The sequence below is a fragment of the Trichosurus vulpecula genome, chromosome 1, assembly GCF_011100635.1.
Source record: "Trichosurus vulpecula isolate mTriVul1 chromosome 1, mTriVul1.pri, whole genome shotgun sequence".
Lineage (NCBI taxonomy): Eukaryota > Metazoa > Chordata > Mammalia > Diprotodontia > Phalangeridae > Trichosurus > Trichosurus vulpecula.
Genome location: NC_050573.1, coordinates 163,583,397 through 163,605,949, shown reverse-complemented (window position 1 = coordinate 163,605,949; position 22,553 = coordinate 163,583,397). Strand labels below are relative to the sequence as shown.

At 36.8% G+C, this 22,553-nt stretch overlaps 1 protein-coding gene across 6 annotated transcripts in view; it reads left to right on the top strand.

Moving 5' to 3' along the window:
- WWP1 (WW domain containing E3 ubiquitin protein ligase 1) overlaps positions 1 to 22,553 on the top strand; it is a 150,930-nt gene that overhangs the window by 68,408 nt on the left and 59,969 nt on the right. For 4 of the 6 annotated variants that reach the window (XM_036753156.1, XM_036753157.1, XM_036753159.1 and 1 more), the window contains 4 exons: positions 9,621 to 9,745; positions 14,162 to 14,299; positions 14,395 to 14,461; positions 16,031 to 16,215. In XM_036753156.1, coding sequence (XP_036609051.1) covers positions 9,621 to 9,745; positions 14,162 to 14,299; positions 14,395 to 14,461; positions 16,031 to 16,215 — 515 coding nt within the window. The remainder of the gene's footprint in view (positions 1 to 9,620; positions 9,746 to 14,161; positions 14,300 to 14,394; positions 14,462 to 16,030; positions 16,216 to 22,553) is intronic. The other 2 variants (XM_036753160.1, XM_036753161.1) reach the window with 2 other exon arrangements.

Here is a 22,553-nt window from a genome sequence, read left to right as displayed (position 1 = left end):
CCTATATCATGTGGGGAAAAGCATAGAGTATATTCATTGTAACATACTTGCTACTTTCCAAGGACCAGTCTGCCTAAGCACAGAGAAGATCATTTTCAGTAAGCTGACCATTAGGTGATAAATTTTTGGCCATAGTAACCATGAAATAAAGAAAAACACGAATTGCATTCAGTTCTGTGGACTCTTTATCTTCTTTTGTGGACATTGTTGGCACTGGGGCAGAAAAGGGGGTAGATAGTGCTAAGAACTTCACAGTCTATGTTAAGAGCTACTTAATTGGTATCTTAAATGAAAGATTATTGTCCATCAACTTGTGGTTTCATGTACTACTGGAGAAATTGAGTTATATCAGTATTTGTGTTCTCATTGTAAAAGAAACCAGGAGATATGATGCTTACTCATATGTTCTCTTTGGAGATAGGCAAATAAAGGAGTTGTCTATTAGTGGAGTTGATTTCATTATTTCCAAAGAAAACAAGAAGCTTAATTTAGGGAAACATTTGCTTATCTTGCCTTGCAGTGATGTTCATAAGCCAAAACATAAAGACCACCATGAAGATAGTTGGAGTTTATATTGTTGAGGGGATATAGAAATTTTACAAAGAACTTTTTTAAAAGACCCTGTGATTAAATCATAAGTTATTTACTTTGACAATCTCTGACAGATGTAAAAATATGTTGGAAAATATGGCTCATGATTAAGAAACAAAAGAAAACAAAGGTTTAGAATTGTAGGATCATGGAATCAGAGCCAGAGCTGAAAGGGATGTTAGAAGCCATTCAATCCTGCCCTCTCATTTTCATGTGATCAAATTGAGGTCCAAGAAGGGCCTTTTAAGTGATTAATTGCTTTAATTACTAAATCACTTTGATCACTAAAAGCAATTAATAAGTACTTAATAAATACCTGTTACTTGACTTAGTCTATTTTACTCACATGAGGCTGCTTATCATGTAAGGGGGAAAGTGCTGGACTCTTAGTCAGAAAACTGCAGGTAAATCCCAGCCCTACTCCTCATTGGTTATGCAACAACGCAGAAACCTCATGAATAAACAAGTCATCAAATATTTCTGTCATCATAAATTACACACACACACATCATCAAATTCCTGGACATTTCAGACCCAATCCAGTCAGGAAGAATTGACATGACAGTAAGAGCATCTTTTCCTTTGCCCATCCCTTGAGGAACCCCAGGTATCTATGCCCTATCTGGCTTACTTTGGGAGATGGGAACCTTTCCCCCTTGCCTTTCCTTTATCTCTCCCTTAAGTACCCTTGGCTCTGAGATCTCACCAAAGGAGAGATGAGGTAGAGCTTCCCTCTTGTTTAGTGGTCCACCTTTCCGCCATTCTAGACCATTCTCACCCCATGGGGCAGCTATGGGGAATAGCAGTGTAGTTGTATGCACTCCTTGGATGAGCTGAGTGTCACCAGTTATAAGCCTTCCTATGAGATGGAGGATCAACAAGCCATAGCATCTGTTCTTTCACTGTGTTCTTTTCACTGTGTTCTTAAGTCCTCCTGACTTTATTGTCTGCCCTAAAGCTATGCCTTCTAGTCCCCTGGACGTTATCTGAATATGTGCCTAAAAGGAAAATCACACTGGATGTAATACATATTCTCATGTATAGCCCCTTGTTCTATTTTGCATATAAGAATGCTCATTTTATTTAGCCCATAATTTAGAAAAAAAAAAGTAGTTATTGAGCTTTGTCTTGAATGGAGAGAATTTTTTTGCATGTGTGAAGCAGGGGTGAAGGAGTATTTTCTGGACATGGTAGATAAGCAATGAAAAACGTGGAGATAAATATAGTTCCCTTTGTGAAGATGAGAGAAAAGTCCATTTTGGCTATGTCATAGAGAACAGGAAGGGAAATAATGTATAACAAGGCCAGAAAGATTGGTTGGCGCCAAGTTGTGAAACACTTTAAAAGCCAAACAAGTTAATATTTTATCCTCAGGCAATAGGGAACCTCTGGAGTTTGTTGAATAGAGGAGTGACATGGTCAGGTCTTCACTTAAGGAAAAGCTGGATTGTTGGAGCATAGATTAGAGTAGGGAGAGATTTGAGGCAAGGGGACCAGTTAGAAGACCTTTTCAGTAGTCTAAATGAGAGGTAATGAGTCCCTGACCTGTGGTGGTTACTATATAATTAGAGAGAAGAGTTCAAATGTGAAAAAGTTTGTGGGTGTAATGGTTGGATTTCAGTGGGGTATGAAAGCAAAAGTGAGAACTTAGGGATAATGCCAAAGTTATGAACCTTGGGGACTGTAAAAATTATGATGGCCTTGGGAGAGAAGAGGAAGAACATAAGTTTATGTTTTGGACATGCTGAGTTTGAGATATCTGTGGGACATTATTTGAAATATCCAGTATGCTGTTGGCAGTGTGGCAGTTGAACTCAGGAGAGAGATGAACTGGATATATACAGTAGAGTATATGTCTTGTATGTATATTTTTGCTCTGTCCACATACACATACACACTGTATACACCATATAATATACATATACACATGTATATATACACGTTCATGTCCATATACATGCAAGTGTGTATAAAACGGGCTACATCTCTTTCCTGAGTTTTACATCTGCGTCTCCAACTGCCTATTGGACACTTCAAGCTGGGTGTCTTAAAAATATCTCAAACTCGAAATAACTTATCTTTACCCCCAAATTGTCCCTTCTTTTGAGTCCACCATCATTTTTACACCTCACTGATATCCTGTCAGTTGCTACATCTTGCCATTTCTATAGCCACAAGATAGCTGACATTTGACCCCGTCTCTGTAATCACACATTCACTGCCATAGATCAGGTAATTAATTTTTGAATAACAAGGCCTTGTACAGAAATTTAGAGGCTAAATCCAAGGACCAGGAAGCCCACTCAGATGAAATCATTTGGTCTTTGAAGTGACTGAATTGCACCTATCAGGAAGTTGATCTACAGACCTCTAAGACACATGAGCCATAACTTCTGGTCTGAGAATTTATCCACTATTCTCTTTTTCTTTTTCCCTTTTTTCTTTTCCCCTACTCCCCAATACACAAATACAAATACACACATATCCAGATCTATGATAAACAGCTGTAGATCTATATTGGTATGTGTGTACACACAAATATGTTTACATGTGTTCATATATTTATAGTTGACTAAGTAACATCATGGTTAGACTGCTGCACCTGGAGTCAGGAAGATATGAGTTCATATTTGACCTCAGGTTTTTACTAGCTGTGTTACTCTAGGCAGATCACTTAACCTCTATCTCAGTTGCCTCATCTGCAAAGTGGGGTAATGACAACATATCTCCAGGCTTGTTGTGAGGATAAAATCAGATACTAGTAAATCCCTTTGTAAACCTTAAAATGTCATACAACCGCTAGCTATTTCTATTCTATGTACATATACATACCTGTATCTCCAGATCTGTCTTTATATGAATATGTAGCTTTATATATGTATTGATACATAGATCTTGATGTATACATATGTGAGTGTGTGTGTGTGCGTGTGTGTGTGTGTGTGTATTACTCACACATAGATATGTGTAGGGGGAGGGGAATGAGAATAATAGATAAAGCCCTAGACTGGAAATTGAGTCATGTGGTTGAGAGGCCCAGAAACTTACCTGATTATATGTATTATGTTTCAGCTACTTCTAGGATTTGTAATTTCACCTGTATAGATACTTACTGCATTGATTGAGATGATAGCTTCTTTACACCTCTGAAAACAATCTTTATGAGTTTTCGTGACCAAAAAATTTAATTACATGGTAACTAATCATTCATTGATGAACCTTTCTTGATTGCGCTAGGTTATTCCTCATAACTATAGTCTATTGTTCATGGATCATACCTAAAGCCCATTCATCTTTGAGGAGGCATGACTAAATCATTCGTATGTTAATGTTATTGGGATTTTAATGAATTACAAGTTAAGATGAATTAATAGTGATGTGGTAACCAAGAAAGCTATTGTAATCCTAGGCTGCATTAATAGAGCAATGTTGTCTACAGTGAGAGAGGCGGTACACAGTAAGCAACTCTGATCAGGTCATATCTAGGGTATCGTTTTCAGTTTTGGGTGACACATTTTAGGAAGTTTGTTAGCAAATTACAAAGTATATAAAGAAGGAAAAGTATGATTATGTGGAGACCAAAAACTCTGTCATGTTACAGTCTGTAAAATTAACTGGTGACATCAAAAAGAAGATTTAGTGGGGAACCTGATAGATTTCTTCAAATGAAAGAGAGACTAGAGTGACACAGTGAGCAGAACAAGGAGTAATGAGGTGGAAATTTCAGCAAAACATCTTGTGGCTTGATCTAAGAAAAAACTTCCCTTAAAATTATAGCTGTTTAAAAGTGAAATGGACTGCCTTGAGAGCCAGTACATTTTTCCTCAATGAAGATCTTAAAAGGAAAAAAAAGACTGGATGACTCATTAGGAATATTGTAGTAGGTATCAGTTCAGATCTAGATTAGATGGACTCTGACATCATTCTGAGAGTTCTCTGTACTCTGTAGTATTTTGGAGATATAAGATATATTATTTTCATTGATTCTGAATGAATAGAATATAATGTGGCATGAGTCACTAGAATCCCTACTGCTGTTAAGAGAACAAGAGGAAGACCCCATAGCACCTTGAGTGTAATTGTCTTGTAGATTTATAGAAAGGATGATATGGACAAGAATCTTATAGGATGGTCCGGCAAGCATAGATAAGTATGTTTTAATATAAAGCATAAAAGGAACAACATCGATGTGATCACAGGTCTGGATAAATATTTGGTGTCTGTAACAACAGTGTTACTTGCAGCTACTGTAGAGGTATAAGGCCAATAACACCAGCACACAGGAGGGCTGCTAGCACAGGTTCTTTGATCTGCTTTTCTAAAGTAAAGCAACTTTAAGGGATTAACAATCTTACTTTAATTAAACATTACATATATCATTCACTTAGTTCAGGGGGAAAAGTCAGCACCCTGAACTTCAGAGCAAATACAAACAGAAATTACAGAGAAAATAACACACATCCACAGACAGGCTTCTAACTGTTTGACCATAGAAATACATACGTAGTTACCAGAGAGAAGCACCAACATCTGGGCCTTCAAAGCTGGGGGCACTCCCCAACGTCTACCCAGAGTCTTGTCTGGCCAAATCACAGGAATACTCTTCAATGGGTGAGACCCCAAAGCAAAATGCTAACCTCAGAGCATATATACACTTCTTCAGGGTCAGCCCACAGAAGGCATCACAACCATATGACTTAAAGTCATGTGACTTAGGCTTTTTTGTGACTTAGGTCATCAGAGACTCTTGATTCAATCAGAGACTCTTGATTCAAACAAAGGCAAGACTCAGTCAGAGGCACTTGATTGCCTTAGTGCTGAGAAGTACTCCAAAAGAAAAAAGAGCAAAAAGTTACGCTTTGCTTGTCATTACAGTGTCTTCTCTAGTAGACACTGTAAAAAATTGTATTAATTTGGACTCTGCTAACTGAAAATTTGTAGTCAAGGACAGAGATAAGATGATGGAGAAAAGGCAGGAATTTGCCTGAGCTCTCCCAAATTCCTTTGCACACAATTTTAAATAATGCCTCAAAACAAATTCTGGAGCAGCAGAACCCACAAAAGGTTGGAATGAAACCATTTTCCAGCTCAAGACAACTTACAGAGCTGGCAGGAAAAGTCTGTCATACTGGGTAGGAGTGGTTCAATATGGGCTTCTCTAGCACAGGTCTAACCCTAGCAGACCTGTGGGGTAAATGAATCTACAGTGGCAGTGTAGGCTTCCAGGGCTTTCAGCCCACAGATAGTAAGGGGGATTAACAATTGGTCAGAAGATTACAGGGGTCCCCTTGCTGGCACTGGGTACAGGATTCTGTTGCATTGCCCATATGCAGATCCAGGTCGCAGTGCTGGGTCACAGTCCCAGGGTGGAGAGGAGCACTAGCATGCCAGAGCTTGTGGCCTCAGAAGAGCAGGACCTTGATTACAGTTCCAGCGTAGAAAAGAGTGCTTGTGGTTTCACACAGGCCATGAGAGTAGTAATCACACTGCTCCTTAGGTCATATCACCTTGGAAGAACTGAAAACTTACAGATCCCCAGAACTAGTTCTGAAAACAGCTGGACAAAACCCTGAAGCTTGGGACAATGCTGTCTCCATCTTAGGATCAGAGCCCAACTTTAACATCAAGTTAAAAGTCAGTAAAAAGGCTGAGAAAATGAGCAAACAACAAAAAAGAACCTGACCATAGAAAGTTACTGTGGTGATAGGAAAGATCAAAACATAAACTCAAAAGGAGACAACAGAATCAAAACAGCTATATCCAGAGCCCTCAAAGAAAAATGTGAATTGGTCTCAGCCCCCCCCCCCCCCAAAAAAAAAAGAATTCCCAGAGGAGCTCAAAAAAGATTTTAAAAATCAAACAAGAGAAGTAGAGGAAAAATTGGGAAAAGAAATGAATGATGCAAGAAAATCATAAAAGAAAAAAAAGAGTCAACAGCTTGATAAAGTTAGGCACAAAAAAAAATATTGAAGAAAATAACACTTTAAAAAACAAAGTAGGCCAAATGGTAAAGGAAGCAGAAAAATCCACTGAAGAGAACTCCTTAAAAAGCAGAATTGACCAAATGGAAAAAGATATACAAAAATTTACTGAAGAGAAGACCTCCTTAAAAAATAGAATTGGCCAAATAGAAAAGGGAATACACAAGCTCACAGAAGGAAAAACTCCTTAAAAATTAGAATTGGACAAATGGAAGCTAAATACTCCATGAGACATCAAGAAGCAATAAAACAAAATCAAAAGAAAGGAAAAAGAGAAGACAGTGTGAAATAACTCTTTGGGAAAACAACTGACCTGGAAAACAGATCAAGGAGAGATAATTTAAGAATTGTTGGACTACTTGAAAGCCATGACCAAAAAAAGTACCTAGACGCCATCTTTCAAGAAATTATCAAGGGAAGCTGCCCTGATGTTCTAGAACCAGACAGTAAAATAGAAATTGAAAATCCACCAATCACCTCCTTCAAGATATCCCAAGATGAAAATTCCCAGGAATATTATAGCCAAATTCCAGAGCTACCAGATCAAGGAGAAAATATTGCAAAGCAGCCAAAAAGAAACAATTCAAGAATCATGGACCTAAGGATAACAGGATAACCCAAGATTTAGAAATTTCTACATTAAAGAATTGGATGTTTTGGAATATGATATTTCAGAGGGCAAAAGAGCTAGGATTACAACCAACCCTACCCAGCAAAACTGAGTATAATGCTTCATGGAAAGAAAAATGGATATTCAATGAAATAGAAAGTTTTAAAGCATTCCTGATGAAAAGACCAGAGCTGACTAGAAAATGTGTCTTTCAATTACAAGACTCACGAGAAGCATACAGTGTAAATAGGAAAGAGAAATCATAAGGGATTCAGTAAGGTTAAACTGTGTACATTCCTACATCAGAAGATGACGTTTATTACATGGGAAGATGATACATATAACTCCTAAGACCTTTCTCATTACTAAGGCAGTTAGAAGGAGTATATGTAGACAAAGGGCATGGGTGTGAGTTGAATATGATGGGATGATATCTGAAAAAAATTAAAACGTGAGAAGGAGACTGGGAGAAGGGGAAAGGAAGAAGTAGAATGGGTTGAATTATCTCACTTAAAAGAGGTACAAAAACGCTTTTACAGTACAGTGGAGGAAAAGATGGAGGAAGTGGGGAGGAACATTTGAACCTTACTCTCTCCAGAATTGGTGAAAAATATGGTGAAAAATGCTGTCCGCCTTCAGAGAAAGAACTGATGGGATCTGAATGCATCGAAGCATACTTTTTTGAACTTTTATTTTTCTTGGGTTTCTTTTGGGGGGACGTACAACAAGGTGTTGTTGTTTTCTGTCACAACATGATTAATATGGAAATACATTTTATATGACTGAACATGTACAACCCAATTGCTTGCCCTCTCAGTGAGGGGAAAGGAAGGAGTGAGATGATTTGGAATTCAAAATTTTTTAAAAAGCCATTAAAATTCTTTTTACATGTAATTGGGGGGAAATAAAATATTAAATATACCCCAAAAATGATGAGCAGGAAAAATCTAGAAAGACTTACATGAACTGATGCAAAGTGAAATGAGCAGAACCAGGAGAACATTATATACAGTAATAGCAATAGTGTGCCATGATCTCCTGTGAATGACCTAGCTGTTGTGCACAATATAGTGACCTCTTTCAGAAGGACTTACGGGGTCAAAGTGCTTTGGTTACATGTAATTAAGAAAAAATAAAAATTAAATGTTAAAAAGGAAAATTTGTAGTCAGAGAAGTGAAGCTGAATTTTTATCTTTGCATTATATAAATTGTAGTTAGAGTTGGAAAGAACATTAGAAATCATATATATGTATATGTGCACACGCGTACGCTCACACACACACACCCCTCATTTTACAGATGACGAAATTGAGTTCCAGATAGGCAAAGAGACTCCTAAGGTCACATAGGAACTTCATGTCAGAACCATGTCTCAAATCCAGGTCTCCATTCTCAGTTCACTTCTCTATCCTCTATACCAAAAAAAGGGACTTCCTAAGAAATTTAATAGTATAAATAAGACTTTAAGGAAGTGTTAACCTAGGATTGCCCCATTTTTTGACATTTTTTCTCTTTCTCAGGCTCATAGATCATAGATTAAGTGCTACATAGTTAAATCTTATGGCACTTATTTAATAAAGATTTAAAAACTTTTTTTGACATATCATCAACCAAGTGTTAGCAACACATTTCAAGTACTTTACAGGCCCTTATTTATATTAAAATACAGTTACTATCTAAGGAAAATAAACTTTTTAGTCTGTGCTTTAACATGATAATTACAAATCATTCTTCATTTGTTAGCTCTATCTGCATTATGTTTGTCCATTTTGAGTTGTTGTTTGTAGTTAAGTAACAAGCAATATTTATTTGAAAAATATTCTGTATTCTAAATTTCAGGTAATTTATTGATTAAAATTAAGTTTCCCTGACACAGAATTTGTAAAGTTTTACTACTAGGAAGGGCGGTTAGATGGTACACTGGATAGAGTACCAGGCCCAGAGTCAGAAAGAGTCCTCTTTCTGAGTTCAAATCCAGCCTCAGATACTTACTAGCCGTGTGACCCTGGGCAAGTTATTTAAACCTGTTTGCCTCAGTTTCCTCATCTGTAAAATGAGCTGAAGAAAGAAATGGCAAACAACTCTATGTATCTGTGCCAGTAAAACCCCATATTGGGCCATGAAGTTAAAAAAGTTAAATGTGACTGAATGACAACAACAGCTATACTAAGAAATTATTATAAAAGTATTAATAGCATAGAAAGAACACTGGACTTGAATTCAGGTGGGTCCTAGCTTCGAATCTTCTTTGCTGCATACAGCCCCGTGCTGTTAGCCGAACCTTAGTTTCATCATTTGTAAAATGGGGAATAGTTATTTTTGCAGTGTCACAGTGTGGTTGTGAGGAAAACGCTTTATAATCATAAAGCACTATATTGATGTAAGCTATTGTCATTCCTCATATCTTGTATCTTTTTTGTTCTGATTTTTGACTATAGGAATGTGACACCTCAGACCACATTGGAATTTAGAGTGTGGAGTCATCACACTTTAAAAGCAGATGCATTATTAGGAAGAGCAACAGTAGACTTGAGACAAGCTCTTGAAATACACAATAGAAAATGTAAGTCTTTTGTTCCAATTTCTACTATTTTACTTTGTTATTATTTAAATTTTTAAAAATTAGATGAGTGAGCAAGAAGTCAGTTGGTATGTTTACTATAAAGCTTTATTATTATATGAGGTAATTTCAGTTTTTAAAAAGTGAATTTAAAAATTAATTACTCACTTTTATCCATCTCATAAATTTCCTGAATAATTTAAATTCTCTAACAGCATCCCTCATTTGCCGTTTTTAGATGGAGATGTGAGCAGGCAGAAGAGTGGGGGAAGGGAGGTGGCTAGGTAATGCAGTGGATAGAGTACTGGGCATGGAGTGAGGAAGACTTGAGTTCACATCTCTCCTTAGACATTTGCTGGCTTTGTGACCCTTGGCAAGTCACTTAACCTCTATTTGCCTCAAATTCCTCAACTGTAAAATAGGGATCGTAATAGCACCTACCTCACAGGGTTGTTGTGGAAATCAAGTGAAATAACATTTGTAAATTGCTTAGCCCAGTTTCTGGGGTATAGCAGGCACTTAATAAATGCATATTCTCTTCCTCTCAGCCACTCAGTTTTGGTGGGTGTTCTTGGTTTTGTGCCAATATCCTTTACCTTCTGGAATGGCGTATTCCAAATTCTCCACTCCTTTATAGTGGTGGCTACTAAATCATGGGTGATCCTGATTGTGGCTCCGTGGTACTTGAATTCCTACTTTCTGGCTGCGTGGCAGTATTTTTTCTTTGACTTCAAATTTCTGGATTTCTGCTATATTGTTCTGAGGAGTTTTCATTTTGGGGTTTCTTTCAAGAGGTGACTGATTTTTTCCTATTTTTACTTTGCCCTCTAGTTCTAAGAGATCTTGACAGTTTTCTTTTAAGAGTTTTTGAAATAAGGAGTTTAGGTTTTTTTTGTTTTGATTTGGTTATTTATGGTCATGGCATTCAGATAGTCCAGTGATTCATAATTTTTTCTTCTCACTTTTTTCTAGGTCAACTAATTTATTTTGGTTTTTTTTGCTATGAAATTCCTTCCATTTTCTTTTGTTTTTTTCAGCCTTTTGACTTTTTGACTTTGACTTTTGACTTGCTTTAATATTTATTTTTTTTTTTCTCATGAAGTCATTGGCTTCTCTTTGGTCTATTTTAATTTTTAGGGAGTTTGATGCTTGGGTAGAATTTTGTACTTCCTGTACTAAGCTGTTAATTCCTTTCCAATTCCAGGATATACTTCCTTAGTTCTCCTTTCCGTTCCATTTTTTTTCTTCAAACACTCTTATTGCACTTATTTAAAACATTTTTTAAAAATTCTTAAACACTTCAGCGTTTTCTAAAATTCTAGATGAGTTTGTGTCCAGGCCATGTTTTTCTCCAAGGCAATGCTTATAGATGTTTTGGAGTCATTCTCTTCTGTTTTTATGTCTTGATTGTCCATGCTACTATAATGGCTCATTGTAGTGGGGTTCTCTTTCCCCCTCATTTTCCAGGTACTTAAGGCTTGACTAGCATTTCTGGAGGGAATGTCTGGGCTGGTCCTGTTGCAGCTTTCTTGGGGTGTTGAATGTTGTCTTATCCCAGTATGTCTGGGACTGGCAAGCTTTCAGCGCTCTGAAAGTGATTTGATCCAGGGTAAGATCTGATCTTTGCCCCTCCTGGTCTGACCCTTGCAAAATGCTGACCTGGGTTTGGATCTGCGTAAGAGTAGACTGCGGCTGGACTCCACCTTATCAGCCAGTTGAAAAACTCTTCTGGCTTAAATCAGGTAGAATTGTAGGCTTCTCTTCAGCCTGTGATTCCACCCTGGTTATACTTCTGTAGGCTGGGCTAGACTTTGGAAGTGAGACCCTGCTTTGCACCTGAAGTCTGAGGCACATCACAGCTGCTGTTGTTACTACTGGCTTTTGAACTTCCTTCTTTTTGTGTACACCACACAGGACCTTCCTGTGGTGGAATGCCACGAGCATGCACAGGTTCCCTTCTTCCTCTACGTTGCATGTATGACCCAGGACTGAGTAGTAGGTAACAAAGTTGCTGATCGGTACCTTTCCTTATCGTAGTGCATCTGTGTGGGTCTGGGTATATCTCAATACGGGTCTTAGACCTCCTTTTCCCCTGGTGTACAGCTTCTGCCTTGTATCTCGAGTGCTCCACACAACCCCTGTGACCAGTGTCCCGTGTCTTTCCTGTCTCTCTACTAAGCTAGGCTGGATAAAAGATTCACTGTGACTTTTTCTGCATTTCCCCATCAGGTTTTAGGCTGGTGCATTTTCTAGATCGGTTAGGAATGGAGAGAAACTTTGGATATATTACTTCCTATCACTCCACCATCTTGGCTCCGCTCACCATGTTAATTTAATTTAAATTTATTTTAAATATCTAGTCTTATGTATAGGGAGAATAGTTTTGTTTGGTATTATTTGATGGAGACATTTGCATGTCCCAAAATACCTTCGCTTTCCTTAGGACCAACTTCTTCCTAACCATCCCTAACCTTTCTCTTGCATAGTTTTATGTAAGAAATATGAGAGTAGTTTTTTCTAGCAGATTTCTAGCTGTTCATTAATGTAGTAGAGTAGATTATGCCTTGAGAGGCAGTATAGCAGTGCAGTAGGAAGAAAACTGGACTTGGAAGCAAAAAGCCTGTTTTCAAATGCTGTCTTGTCTAAGGGACCACCAACAAGCTGTTTAATCTCCCTGAGTCTGCTTCCTCATGTGTAAAACGCAGAGAATGATATTTACCTTTGACTAAGTTGTGTGATTCAGATGTGGTAATGTAGGTAAAAGAACTTTGTGAGTCTTAAGGTGTCAATACATGTGAGGTGTCATTATTCTTTAGAAATCATAGTGGGAAAGTGCTGAGTGGCTGTGAATTAGTGTTAAGGTAGGGAGTTCAAATCCAAGATAATGGGTGACTAGGTAAAGAGAGTCTTTGTTGTATAAGGAGAGAATGCCATCAATACAAAGAATTCATAGTTGTGTCAAATAATAGCTTATGTTAATTAACTATTGTAAATGAAAAACCACATGTAAGAACTTCTTATATGCATTTCCCTGGCCTATGCCTTTGTTTTATGTTTCATTATTATATCGATTCATAGGATTTTCAAACTGGGAAGATGTCTTTGAGAGAAAGTTTAAACTTTTTTGATTTATAACTGAAAAAGTAAGGCCCAGAGAGTCTCAGACTTACTTAAGAGTTATATAGCTCATCAACTAAGACTAGAAGCCAAGTCTCTTGACTTCTAGTTCAGTTCCAGAGAAAGAGAATGGAGAGCTAAATTTGGAATTAGAAGTGACCTGGGTTCAAATCCTATCTCAAACACTGAAGTAATTCACTTATAGGGTTGTTGTAATGATCAAATGAATTAATATTTGTAAACCCCTTGGCAAACTTTAAAGTGCAATAGAAATGTAAGCTACTATTATCATACCATGCTTCCTTCTGTTTGCTGTTGCTCATGTATGGTATAATGTAATGGAAGCCCTTTAATATCAAACTATGGCTGTTCCCATCATTTTGGAATATGATCTTAGCACCTTTGGGAAGTCAATACTACAAGGTTTTCAAGGACTTTTCGTAGTAGGTCACTGCAATTCTGAATTTTTAGTATTTTTCTACCTCCTTCCAATAGGGTTCTACTTTTGGAAAGTGTTTCATTTTCTAAGACAAATGAAAGAAAATAAAGATTCCTCAAAAAGAAAGAAAAAGTTAAAACAGTGATAATGGTTGAAAACAATGTCTATTTACTCTCTCCCCAGGACTGGGGAACTAGTTCTGTAATTGAAGCTACTTGGAGATCTCCATTAGTGAATTGTTAATTTTATTTTGTTTTTGGAAACTAATGACTTTTACTTAGCACAGTAAGGATGGTCCTTGGTAACTAAGTAAAATTAAGTTTACACATTTGTTTCCTAGCTCATTGGTGGTAAAGGAGGGGAATAACGGTTGGTAATTCGAGTATGCACATGATAAGTATCAAGTTCATCAACAATCATCAGAACTAGTTGACACTTTCTACAGATTTCACCTTTGCCAGTATAGAAATTTAAATTCAAGGCAAATATTTCAAAAGAGCCTATGTCCAGTTTATTGGTATCAAAAACATTTGCAGGCACATATGCCCTTAGGCTTCCACCTGCTCTTGCTTTTATATTCTACAGGAATAAAACTGATGGATAATGGATAGATTAAAGATGGAAGTTTTTAGTTAGTAAATGGGAAATTGGATCTTTCTTGGGGGAAAGTGTGTGTGTGTGTGTGTGTGTGGTTCTATAGATTTAGAAAGGTTTACTTTTTGGTTTTTGTTTTCCCAGAATAATTTTTAGGAACTCTATTATAATACTAATAAGCTTGCGTGGTTTTTTAGAAATCTCATTTTTATGTAAAAATGTCATTTTGTGTCAAAAGCTTCTAAATTTGAATGTTTCTTTTTTTGTAGTGGAGAGAGTGAAAGAACAATTAAAACTCTCCTTGGAAAACAAGAGTGGAATAGTACAAACTGGTGAACTGACAGTGGTGCTTGATGGATTGGTGGTTGAGCAAGAAACAGTAACAAATTGCCCTTCAGCAGCAGCCAGTAAGCGAATTTACTTGCCTTTTAAATAAATAAACAATATATGCAATTTCATTGAGGGAGAAAGAAACCCTATTTATTTATTTCTTATTATTTAGTAGAAGTACAGCAGAATGGTGATGCCATGTATGAAAATGGAGAAACTTCAGCAAGGACTACAACCAGGTTAGAAATACTTAATTATAATACTTGTGCCAGTGAGAAGAAGCACATTTCCAATATTTGGAACTTTTTAAATTTCATTTTTATGCTTATACAGTTTCTTATCCAAATATAATTCAAAATTTCCCAAGAAAATAGTCACTTTTTTTCTTATGAAAATATTCCTTAGACACTTTAGGCATATGTTAGATTTGTAATAAATTTGCAGTTTAGTCTTGAATATTAGAAAGAGTAAAAATGGATCTTTATATTGCTGTCTAAAATATTTTGGGCCCATGCTCTAAAGAATATAAAACAGTTCTCCGGAAAAGATGATCCTTCTCACAAGGATTCTCAACATTTTTTGTGTCATGAATCCCTTCTCAGAATAATGTTTTTAACTACATGAAATAGCATAAATAGAATTACAAATAAAATCAATTATATTGAAATGCAGTTATCAAAATAGTTTTAAAAATAAGTTCTTAGACTCCCAGGTTAAGACCTCTTGGTTTAGGATAATTTTGCCAGTATGAAAGACCCTAAAAGATATAATTTAGTGGAACTAAAGCCTAGAAATATGAGAATTTATAGATTTTGAATTGACTTGTTTATTGTTTAAAGTAGCCCGTGAAGGAATTCTGAAATTTGTTTAGCTACATAGTTATTAATAGTTCTAGTATCCGTAAAAACCTGAAAAGTGAGTATTAGAAAAATGAGATACCATCCAATGAAAACATTTACCTTAGTTATGATGATTCTCAGTGTTGAGAAAATCAAGGCAAGATTGCAAAACAAGTTGGAATGGAAAAAAGTTATTCACCATAGGTAACAATTAACAACTATGAATTTTTAAAATTGTTTGTAATAAACAGAAAGGCTTTAAATGTCACTTTGCTGAAATTCATTATGTTTAGTAGATTTGGTATAAGGTAGTTTAGGATTTGAGGATTTTCTTTGTTAAAATATAAAAAATACTTCATAGAGAGGTGGTTTCCCTTGTAAGACCGATATCTAGGATGTGCTCTTATCTCGGGGTGTTAATTTGAGCTAACTAACATATGTGCCATATGTTAACTTTTGTAATTCTTTTGTACATTATTTGACCTGTTGTGGAAATCAACATTTTTGTTATTTAAGTTTCTACCAGTGTTTTTTAAAACATAGTGCTTGCTCAATAAATATTTGTTGATTTAATTTTTAGCATTTTCTTACTAGAATATTTTAAAAAGATTCAATATTGATGCTATTTTTCATAAAGATATAGACACTGGCAAAAGTTTATATTCATGTTCTTTCCCATAACTCATTAAGTTGTTGTGGTTTTGTGAGAAATGCATGCTCTGCGTATTATTTTGCATTGTGATATCTAAATGTTAGAATTGCTAAATACTCTTATACTTGCTACTTTTCTTCTGGTTGAAAAATTGAATTTGTAATATAATGAGGTATACATTTCTGTTATTTTATGTCTGTGTTTTAAGACAAAGAAAGAAATTTTGAATCTAAATATCCTTTTAAGATATCTTACACCTTATGGTTCTTATGTCAGGTTCTTTTATTTGTGTAATGCAATTTATTTTTTTTTTTAAGATCTGCCATTGAAGTTGCCAATGGAATAGATAACCATACACCTACAAACTCAGTAATGCAAAATTCATTCTGCACACATGTACCTAATGGAGACAGCACACCCTCATCTCCTTCTCAAGTTGCAGCAAGACCTAAAAATACACCAGCTTCAAAACCACCTACATCTCAGTCTGCCAATAACACTGGTAAGAAAGGGAAAACATTGAAAGATGTTCTTATTGCAAATCTGTAAAGTTTGATAGATAATTCAACTTTTACTTTATCTACTTGTTTCTTGACTTTAAAACATTTGCTTAGTACCACATAAGAGTTTGGAGTTTAAAAATATTGAAAGAAAATTGAGTTATTTGAGTGTTTCATGTTACTTAAATGTTTTGCCCCTTTTGTAAATTAGAGAGGCTTTGTATTGTAGTGGATAAAAAGCTTACATTTGAGTAAGGAATTCTATGTTTAAATCCTGTTTCTGATATATAGTAACTGTATGACTCTGGGCCAATCACTTAAGTTCCCCTAGACAGCTCTTTAAAATTTTAAGTTGCAGAACAGCTACTGGTCTGCACTGGTAAAGGGATGCCTACAATGATGAAATCATAGGTCCATACCAAAAAACATTAAAAGAAGATTCTTTATATTTGAAGTTTTTCTTGATTATAAGAATATTTAAGTCTTTTGTGTGAGTTTCACATTTTTTTCCTCATATGAAAAAAATGTTTAAAATTGGGAATAATTTCCTGAGATAGCTTGAGAAAGCCAATTAATCCAGAATGTATTTTTGATACTATTATACACTTGGAATGAAAAATAGTAAAGGCCAGGACTGTGTGATGTGAGTAGCTAGGCCAGAAAAAAAATTTTTTAATAAGTATTTATTTTAAAAAATACTTGTTGAATGTGAATTAGGAAAAGTATGTTTTGGATGAGGATCAAAGTGGTAGAACTTTTGTGAAAATTCTGAATGGAATTCTTGGGTGCTACCAAGTGATTTAGAAGTTGATAATCATCTTAAAAATGAAAGCTCTCTTGGATTATCTATATAAAAATATATTTTCATATTCATACACATACATAGAGAGAGAATGCTTCAGGCAGGCAAGCATGTAGAGACAACATGACATAGTAGCTAGGGTGCTAGAGTTGAAATAGAGAAGACCTGATTTTAAATCCTAATTCTGACACAAGATTTGACTGGTGAAATCATTAACCTCTTTGTGCCTTAGGCAACTCCCTAGTACTTATCTACTCAGTCATAGATGGGTTGTGGTCTATATTACTAGAGGAATTTTCCAGTACTGACAGAATCAGTTTGACAGATCTCATTCTATATTAGTAAACATCATTTTTTTATTAATTTATTTTTAGTTTTCAGCATTCACTTCCACAAGATTTTGAGTTCCAAATTTTCTTCCCATCCTCCCTCCACCCTGACATCGTGCATTCTGATTATTCCTTTCCCCAATCTGTTCTCCCTTATAACACACCCCCTCTCTTCTCTTACCTCTTCCCTTCTATTTTCCTGTAGGACAAGATAGATTTCTATATGCCATTGCCTGTATATCTTATTTCCCAGTTGCATGTAAAAACAATTTTTAACATTTATTTTTAAAACTTTGAGTTGCACATTCTTTCCCTTCCTACCTCCCCATTCACCCTTATTCAGAACTCAAGCAATTCGATATAGGTTATACAAATGTAGTCATTCAGAACAGTAGTCATGCTGTGAAAGACTAACTACATTTACCTCCATCCTATCCCACTCCCCATTTATTCTATTCTCTCCTTTGACCCTGTCTTTCCTAAAAGGTGTAGTAAGCATCATCTTAACACCTGAGGTTATTTGGAACAACTATGAAAGATGTTACAAATGTTTGAGAAATGAGCTATCATGTTTGAGAAGATCAAATTTTACTTGTCTAGCAGTGCTGTGGCTCCTCAGTCTTCCCATAACTTTCAGATGTTTGTTTAATTGAGAATCTTATATGAGTATAATTTTCTCTTCCCACTTCCTTTTATGTTTCTCAACATCATATATACTTCTCCTGTCCTGGGGGGGGGGGAAAGCAGAATGAGGCAAAATAAAATATATAACCTTTAGGGCTCTCTCAGTGCTGTCTATAGCACTTTTCCCATTTCTGCTTCCAAATCTGAGAGGTGCCAGCTACACACAGCTGTGATCTTTCTTGCCTTCAGACCAGGAAAATGCATCAGGGAAACTGGGACCAATTGTGGAGGTAGGAAACTATCTTGGAGACTTCAAAGAAGTTTTTTCAGGAAACTGCTGGTCCTATCACATACCACCACTAAACAGCAAAGTCCTAATGATCTTCTAAAGCGACACTATTTAAACTCTAGGTTACAATCAAAATTTGGCAACAGCAAAATGTTTCTGAACATGCAATGACCAAAAATAATTAAAAATAAAACTCATAATGAACCTGAGGTGTTTCTGGCAGAACTTGCCATAAGGCAACTTTGCTGTTTTGATTCTGAATACAAAGCATGCACACCTCGCAGTGTGCATGCCCTCAGACATGAAAGGGAAAAAGTTTAAGAAGCTCTTTCTAAAGGACAGTACACCATTTAAATGACTAGACAGCCATCCTGTCACTAGGGAAAAGAACAAAACAAAAATGTGGAGTCTACATCTTTCCTCCTCCCTTTTGGAAAGGCCAAGACTACACCTTTGAAGTTCACCGAAGGTGTCCTAATGCCAGGTGGTGATGTAGAGCCAGAACAGCACGAAGAACATCAAGAGCCACAGTGCAGATGATTACACTTCTGGGTAGCCACAGATTTCTTCTCCTGATGTGACATAATAACCAAGAGCAGGAGCAGCTTGAGGAATACAAGGCCCTCTGCATGAATTCTTCGGACACAATTGACAGTTGTTTTCTTGTATGGGAATCATCTGTAGTAAGATGCCTAAGAGTTCATAAATTTCTTACATACAACTTATTTTTTGGTTCTAAGTTGATAACCAAAGCTCTCCTATGGTGCCACCCACTAACCTTTCCCTCCCTAAGAGCTGCATTAACAGAATGACAAAATCTTTGCTCCCTTAGAGGCCTCTATGGAAGGGCTACCCCATTCTTCCATAGTGGCTAAATAAAGACTCTCCCTTACTTTCATCCAGTGATTCAGAGTTACCACCAAATCAACCTAGGGTTCTCCTTTCTTCCTGGTAAAAACATATTTGCCATAATTATATAGCAAGTTTCACCTCTTGCTAAGAAAACTAGACACCTCCCAGCAATACTACCCGTTGGTTCCTTGAGCCTTCTCTGGGAGTTTCCTGAATCCTCCAAAAGGGAGGGAGGGAAGTCTACCAATTTAGGAGGACCTAACTTCTTATGGTTTGGGGGTGCTCAAGACCCCAAAATACCGACATGCCAAATTCTGCTCAAATGAATTGGACTCAAGCCTTCTCAGCAAAATAAAAACAGTTTTTTGAAGATTGGCCACATTGGGTAAACAAACTCTTTGGGGGCCTAAGCTTTTGTAATGCTAATGTCAGCAGGCCAGATTAATCTGAGCTGAGCTAGATTGAATCTGAGCACCTTCATGGAGGCAAGATGAGACTTATATACAGAAAGATTGTGGGAGGGATCTAGGAGTGGTTCTGGGGTGGGAGAGTCTTGAGGAGGAGTCTAAAGAGGATCTTGATGGTGAGACTGGGGTGAGGTCAGACTCCCCGGAACCAAGAGAATAGGATTAAGGGTGGGTAGTAGCTGAAGGCTACCTGGAGGTAACAGACAATGGAGGTCTAGGCTAGGTCAAGAGTAACCTAGAAATTTGGGCCAAAGGATAATGAAAGGCTTATGGCCTCAGGCGGGAAGTGGGAAGATTCTAGGACCGTTTGAGGGGGCTCTCAGAGTCTAAACCCCATCATTAGTCTAAACCCTATCACCCTCAGGGAGTAAAGGATCTTAAGGCTAAGGTAGCTCGTTGCCAGGGAGGAGTAAGGAAGAACCAGAGGGGATTAGCCAGAACTATGTTCAAAAACGGCCCATTCTTATGTACCAAGTGCCCAGTGCTTAATTTTCTGGTTTGTTTTATATTTATGGTTGTTCAGTCATTTCTCAGTTGTGTTTGACTCTTTGTGACCCCATTTGGGGTTTTCTTAGCTAAGATAGGGGAGTGGTTTGCCTTTAAGTACTTTATTATAAACCTTTTAGGAGCCACATTCAAATCTCATTGCTGGGGGTGATAACAGCTTGCTTTGCCTATAGCAAGGTGGCCTGGGGCTCTATAATTTCTCTCATTTGACAACCAGCTTTTCTGGCTTTCTTCAAGGCTTAAATAAAATCCCACTTTGTACAAGAAGGCGTTCCAGTCCTTAGTTCTGGTGCCTTCCCTCTTTTAATTATTTCCTATTTATTATGTATATAGCTTGTATAGTACTTGTTTACTTATTGTCTCTTCTGTTAGATTGGGAGCTCCTTGAGGGCAGGAACTTTCTTTTTCCGGTCTTGCTATCTCCCCAGAGGTTAGTGTAATACCTGGCACATAACAGATGCTTAATAAATACTTACTGACTTAATGACTCATCTTGACTACTCTTGTTTCTTTTCCTTCAATTAGCCTATAAATAATTCATTCTTACTTAGGCTCTTCCAACTCACCAAATATCTGTGCTTTGGTATATTTTTCTTTATTCTTGCATTTCGAAGTCTCTCTCAGTTCTGGCCTTTTCACAGTAATGCTTAGGAAGAGTCAAATTTTATTAAAGACCTCCTTTCTTCCCTGTGATAATTACTATAGTCAGTTTTGTCAGGTTGTTCTTGATTGTACCTTTTTTTTTTTTAAATATCATTTTCAGAGCTCTCCTCTCCTTCATAGTGCAGCTTCCAAATCTTGTGTGATTTCTGGCTCTTGCTTCTTGGTACTTTATCACTTCCTTTTTGGTGGTTTCCGGTATTTTTACTTTACTAGAGCTTTACCTTGGAAGCTCTAGAATTTGGCTATGACTTTACTGGGAGCTCTTAGGGTTTCTTTCAATAGGTGACTGGTGAATTCTTCTTTTACTTTGTCCTTTGATTCTAACAGATTGGTCAGTTTTTAATTATGACCATTGCAAATATGGTATCCAGTTGTTTGGCAGGGGGTGACCTTGGTTATGATTTTCAGGTAGCCCCATAACTCTTAGATTTTCTTTCCACTTGTGTTCATGTAATTTTTTTTAATAGTTTGTATTTTCTGTCTTTTAATCTTTTGATTTTGTTTAATATTTCGGTTGTCTCATGGAATAATTTTCTGTTTGGCTCATCCTAATTTTCAGAGGCCAGTTCCTGGGTTTCCCACTTTCTGTTCTAAGGTATTAATTCTTTTTGCCATTCTTTCATCCCTTACTATTCCATTTTGTTTCTGTTTCATTTCTTCCAGATACGCTTGTATCTAGGACATCCTTTTTTTCCGTTTAACTATTTGAACTTGTTCTCCACTTACTCTCTTCTTCTGGGTTTACTTCTTGGGTTTTTCTTATTCCAAGGTATTTCTTCACTATACTTCCTGTTTTCTTCTTTTTACTCATTTCTCTAGCTGAGAGTTTCTGGATGGTGGACTTTGCTTGTATTACTTTGCTTTCACATACCCGAGCTCAGTGGCTAAAACTAGATAGATATCGCCTTTTGTAAGAGGTCTGTGGCCTTGTCTCATTCTGTTGTCCTCGCCCAGACTCCCTGGACTTTAGATTGGCCTGTATCTGCTTGGATTCTGATCTGTCATTGTTTCCTGCTGGTGATGAAACCCTTAGGTCTTCCTTTCTGTCTGCCTGGGAGGGAGCAGAGACTTGCCCTAACAGAAATTTCTAATCTATAAATAGTAATAGCTAGCACTTATATAGTGCTTTAAGGCTTATGAAATTCTTTACAAATATTGTCTCATCCTCACAACAACAGTGGAAGGTATGTGTTATTATCATCTCCATTTTATACACAAGGAAACCTGGGCAAACCCATTAAGTGACTTGCCCAGAATCACAGAGCCAGTAAATGTCCAAGACCAGATTTGAAATCAGGTCTACCACTCTGTCCATTGTGCCACCTTGGAAATAAGAACAAGTTTAAGAAAATGTTAAATATAATGAAAAAATTCCATGGATTGAGAGGAGCCCAAGAGGGAAACCCAGAAGAAAGAACATAACTTAGAGTTTTAGAGAAAAAAGTGACTTGGCCAAAAAAAAACCCTTGAGAATTGCTAGAAGGAATGAAACAAGTGAAATTGGAATTCTTTAAAGAAAAAGATTGGAAGGAGAATAAATAGCTTACAACATAAGTTAGTGGGCTCCCAGAAAACAGAATAGGGGACAGACTACAAAAAGACCCAGGTTCAGCACAAGAAGTATTACGTGCAAGAAGGCCAGTTATGCTGGATCATAAGAGGGGATTAATAGTCAAGGAGCCTGGAAAGCTGATAGACATATGCTCTAGATCTAGGTTGCTTCCCTAGAGGTCATATCAAGGATTGCTCTGGATAATGCTACCATGCCCACCTCCTCTAACAGTACATTGGGGAGGCATGACAATAC